Here is a 5,518-nt window from a genome sequence, read left to right as displayed (position 1 = left end):
CCCAAGTCTTTCTCCTCACTGCTGTTCACGATTACTTGCCCACCCAGCCTGTAGGTGTGCCTGGGAATAAGGCAATACCTTGAAGAATTGCAAAGCAGCCACAGAATCCAGTTCAAGTTACACCATGAGGCCTGAAAGGCACTGAGAACTGTACTTCATTTCTGCTACCTATAAGGATATGGCAATGGGTGATGCCAGTTGGCTTGGAAATATTTTTAAGTTATAGTAGTGATTATTTATGAAATGCTTCTGAGACCTTCCTATGAAAGGTACTGCTTATGTTTTACTCTAATGGTTTTGGCTAAGTGTCTTTCAGAGAGGCAGTTTATTGGTTTTGTCCAAAACAGATGGAATCCCTTCACACTATGTATATGAGCACTGGAAAATATGAAAGGAACTGAAGACATTCTATGGGATTTGACATGGTCCAAGAGTGATTACAAATTTATAATCCATTTGGGGACTTTGCTGATTTCTTAAGCAGCTTGAGTGGTTTATGAACAGCATGCAATTTCATTGTGAATGTCAGATTAATCCTAGATGAATGCTTTAAGCAAAATTTATGCCGTCTTGGGTCAATTTATTTAACCCATTGAAATGTTTTTATACTCTGTTTTATGGTTTACATTACTAACTCCACTATATCCATTCCCTTTCCTGACAGGTTGACAATATACCCATTAAATTAAACACTGCAGCTATTCTGAGGGAGGGAGCCCTCTATCAGCGCCAAGTGGAACAGGAGATCAAGAGGTATGACCATGCTCCTTCCTCCAGTTACTTGTCACAGCCCTGGATATGGGATCATTGCCCACATTAACAATAAAGTAAATTCCAGGTAAACTAAACTAATAGATCTGTGGTAAGGCATTAGGAAGCTGTTCTATAAAGATGGTTGACAAATAAAGGGAGAAGTGGATTGGAAAAAACAGTCTACATTAAAGCAATTGTTTTCCTGTAGATGCTGTACAGAGTGACTGTGTTCTGCTTTAGCACTCTGGTTAGTGTCCACTTGCAAGCCCCAACAGGATCACTTTTATATTTATTCCAATTCTCCAGAATAAAGAATGACCCAAATCCACATCTATTTTCTGTGTCCTTCATAAAAGATGCAGGTGTATCAAACCGAAGAATTTCATAGATCTCCATTTTCTTCAATGGTTGTGGTCAACTAAATGCCAAGTTTGATACTTGAATTTTTTTATATGTATATAAAAATACCTGCCCATTCCTATCACAGTAAGATGTAGTAGACTAAGAATGTGCTGCTCCTTAAGGCAAGATAAGCCAGGAGGGTGACAGCTGAGGGAAGGCATGTAGGGACAGTGTCCTCACTGGCAGCAGCTCAGTTCCATTGCACCCTGGCAAGGCAGCAGAGCAGATCCAGTGATAGAGAGTAGGGTCAGCCAACGGTCCAGTGATTGCTAGATGAGTCCAAAGTGATGACTCAGGGCTGAGGTCAAGCCAGGAAGCCAAGTTAACAAGGCAGGGTCAACAAGGTACTAGGCTGGGTGCAGGCATAACTACAGCATAGCTTAGGCAAGGGCAAAGGCTGTTAACGTCAGCTTAAATGTGTCTGCCAGGAAGAAACTCTACACACACCCCCCCCAGGAATTTTCATAGCTCTTCCTCACACTGTTCTTTTCTCTACAGTCTGATCCGATGTTCCACAGTCACACTGCAACAGAGCTGTCTGTGAACACCAGCACTAAACCCTGGGTGGGGAATAAGAGGTTGCAGGTCCTTTTGGTGTGCTTGGGGCTCTAAGAGGTTCTGACTTAAGGATTCCTCTGACATAAGGAATCCTTATTCAGCAGCACAGGTTTTCAGAGGACGTTAACTAGGGAGAGGGTGATTCCTGGATAGCCACTGCAGGTTGTATTCTGCAACTAGAATTACAGAACATTTTCGCTAACATTTTAAAAGATAAAGCCTATATCATGTCATCTTGATTTAGTATTACTTCTAATCCACCTGACTTAGCAGGCTAAGCACAAATATTGCTAGTGTTTTAAGTCCTGGAATGGCTGCATAAGGTTGGACTTGGTCTTTGGACCTAGCAGGTGTTGGTATATACATCAGTATTCTAGCAATAAGATATTAGGCATTGCTCAGGTTCTTTTATCAGCTACATATGTGTATTTAGGTTCTTCTGTATTACTGATCATACTGTTCACTCTAGCTGACAGAATTTGTTCCACTCAGCAAGGGAATAGATTTTCTCTGTAACCTGACGCTATTTTAATGAGTTTTAATCTTCAGCTGCATTTAACACACAACATATCTACAGATATAGATATAGCTATAGATAGACAGAGATGCATTGGGGAGCAGCAATAATACACAATTCACTGCATGTTTGTGTCTCTGCCCTAGTTACTGGCTCATTCCCTCCTTTGCTGCAGGACTTTGATGGGCCTGCCCCAGGGCTTTGCTATGCTTTTCTCTCTTGGCTGAACAAAAAAAAGTAAGAATGTGACTTTGCTTAATCGTTGAATTCTTCTTTGGCTCATTACAGCAATATTATTTAATTGATAAAATATCAAACACAAATATAATTAAGCAGAAATTTTCAGTTCTCAGTGTTAAAGTGGCCAAGAGGATTGCCAAAGAGAAAAGTTATTTGTTCTTTCTAGCTCTAAGCAAAGCACTCCTCTGAGGAAATGTGCTTACCTTTTGCCTGATTCTCTCTGCTCCTTACAAAAAGCCCATACATAGCTAAAGTTTGCCCTCTCTTGGGGCTTTGTTTTACTGAAAACTTTTGGGTTTTACCTCCATGCCCTCAGGTAATTCCTTCTGGTCTGGGTTTCTCAGGCTTCCCACATAGTGGGAACAGCTCTTAGACTGTGATTAAAATATCTCTGTCAAACAATTTTGTGGTGATCAGTTTTTTTCTCTGCAAACATTCTCTATCAAAAACTGCTAGAAATGTGTCTGGACCAAGGCAGGGCTGCAGAGTCCGATCCCTGGAACAGTATACTCTTCTCTCTTGTAGAATTGAAAATTTGCAACAAGGGGCTGGAGACCCATATGAATTCTTGGAATGGCAAAAACAGATGCGTGGGAAAGATTTGGAAGAACAGCTGGCTGAAATAGAGTGTAGGAGGCTTCAAGGGAAACTGAGTCATGAAGAAGCAGTTCTAGCCCGTCAGAATGTAATTCAGGAAAATAAGAAGAAAGCTGATCTCCTGAGAGAAGAGGTAATACATACAGGGGTGCTCAGATTTTGCTTACTTTTCATCAGTGCAAAAAATACCACAGATTACACCTACTATAAGAAGGTGTAAAAGTTCTATGCAGCTCTTTACTCACTGGAGTCTGCAAACAAAAGAAAAATAATGCTATAATTTCCAGATACAGCAATGCTTATACATTAAAGTACTTTTTACAAGTGTTTGATTGATAACATGCATGAAGTAAATTGAATAAAAGCAGGTTAAATTATGCTCCCCTATATTCATGTCATTAGGTATATTCTTTTTAAACAGATACTGAGATTCTAATATCCATTTGCAATGCAATCAACAATATGTGGCTAATTTCCTTATCTTGTTAAAATGAGAGCCACAAATATGAAAGAATTTGTTTTCTTAAACTGATGTAATTCAATTTACTTCACATTATCTGACATGCCAAGATCTCTCTTAGGGGAAAATTCAGCTATAGAACCCTCTTTGTATCCACATATATATATGGAAAATCAAGTATTTATGCCAAGAAATATTTTCACAGTTTCCGATCTGACGAATCACAGTTTCTCAAAAACATTGCTAGATCTTTTCATTACTTTCATGAAATCACACTGTACTTTCCCAGTGCTTTTCCTATAAATTAAACAGGTGATCAAGAATCAACAAATACTGTAGATTTTAAACTTTTCACAGCCATAATCACAGGCTTTTCTTTTCTATTAGTCCAGTTTGTTGCTACACTCTGTAGGCAGCAGTACTTGTCCCTTGGCCCCTCTCACAGATGTCTCTGCAGGGTCTCAGCAACATGAGACCACAAATGCACAAGATTTTCATAAAGGCCATGCTGCAAAAGGGAAGCTTGCTTAATGAGTCCTTTTCTGTCAAAAAGAGATCTTTCAATCCTTTTTTTTGGCATGGAGAGTCTTCGTGTTTGTTTAGACAGACTGTGGCAACAGCTTAAAGTGAACTCTGCCTTGTACAATTAAGCACAGTGTGGTCACTCACACTTGTTCCAAAATTACTAGATTTGTTATATTCACATCAATTTCAGAGTATCTGTGTTTTATTTGTTAACAGAAATGTCCCAGTATGCATAGATTTAGGGATGTGCAAGTAAGACTTGCTCTAACCTGATCAATTCCAGGAACCCTCCTTTGCTTGTCAACAGAGACTGGCAGGGCATTTCATCCCTCTGGAGATCTCCAGATGTACTGAACACCCATTGCCCATTCACCGACAGCTGTCATGCTGAGCCTCCTGCTTTTAAAACTCTACGTTTCCATCTAAAACAGAAAGAATAGAAAGAACTCTAGTCTGGAAAAATCCAGTTTCCTGATTCCTGTTCCTTTCCTCTGACCAAGAAAGGAACATGGTAGCCAAAAGTGCACTTTGTGTTACAGAGCTATGACTTAGGCCCAAGAGGATTCCACAGGGACACAACCAGCTGTATATTAGATTAGGACTCTTCTTGGCATCTACAAGCAGAAATGGCTCTTTTTGTCTGCTCTGAGAAACTTGTGGGAGGGAATCATTGAAAATAGCAGTACAAATGTGATGGAGGGCACTTGTGGGCAAATAAGAGAGGGAAGGTTAAATCCAGGTCTCTATCTTGTCCTCAGCCAATGTCCTTTGCTGCTTTACATCATCCTTGTGGAAATATGCTGTAATAGTTTGAATCCAGTTGTTTTTATTTGAATCCAGTACTGTTTCGATGCTTCTAGGCACACAGATCACCAGTTATCAGGAGTTGTATTCACCTGTTTGTTTGTGATTTAGAAAGCAGACCTGATGCATCAGTGTGCAGAGAAACGTCTACAGGAACAGAAAGAGATGAGAGAGCTGGTGGAGCAGGTCATGGAAGGACACAAGAATGTAAAGCAAGTAAAAACAGAGCTCCAGGAACACAAACGGCAGATAGGTATTTATATATTGCCAGAAAAATGAGAGATGATGCTAAATGTCCCCAAATTACTTCATCTTTCCTTTAGTGGGCCCATTACAATTTTTACAGAAGGGAAAGTGGAGTTGAGGGAAAGATCCAGGCTACACATTCCCATGAATGCATCAGTATGAATTCCAGGAATAAACTGGTAATGGGTAGATCAGAAATTCTAAGCTACTGGTCATGGGAATTGCTCTAAATGGGAGAAATACAGCACTAATGTTCAACAACTAGTTTCCCTTCCATCTAAAAGTAGAACATGTGAATGACTCTATTTTTTTTGTCAAATCAAGTTATGAAACTCAGATTATTGTGATTCATATAATTTTTGCCTGGAAACTGCTGTGAAAGAATCATGGCTCGAGATTATTGTCTTCTCCAGAGA

At 39.7% G+C, this 5,518-nt stretch overlaps 1 protein-coding gene across 1 annotated transcript in view; it reads left to right on the top strand.

Moving 5' to 3' along the window:
• Positions 1-664: 664 nt before the first annotated feature.
• The window catches only part of CFAP99 (cilia and flagella associated protein 99), a gene marked incomplete at its 5' end in the record, with an annotated part of 14,167 nt that continues 9,313 nt past the window's right edge, over positions 665-5,518 (top strand). Inside the window, 3 exons of the mRNA XM_009072063.1 lie at positions 665-753; positions 2,996-3,200; positions 4,968-5,109. Coding sequence (XP_009070311.1) covers positions 665-753; positions 2,996-3,200; positions 4,968-5,109 — 436 coding nt within the window. The remainder of the gene's footprint in view (positions 754-2,995; positions 3,201-4,967; positions 5,110-5,518) is intronic.

Source organism: Acanthisitta chloris, unplaced genomic scaffold (assembly GCF_000695815.1).
Source record: "Acanthisitta chloris isolate BGI_N310 unplaced genomic scaffold, ASM69581v1 scaffold2183, whole genome shotgun sequence".
Lineage (NCBI taxonomy): Eukaryota > Metazoa > Chordata > Aves > Passeriformes > Acanthisittidae > Acanthisitta > Acanthisitta chloris.
The sequence above is the reverse complement of the archived record's forward strand: the minus strand, read 5'-3'. Positions and strand labels throughout refer to the sequence as shown.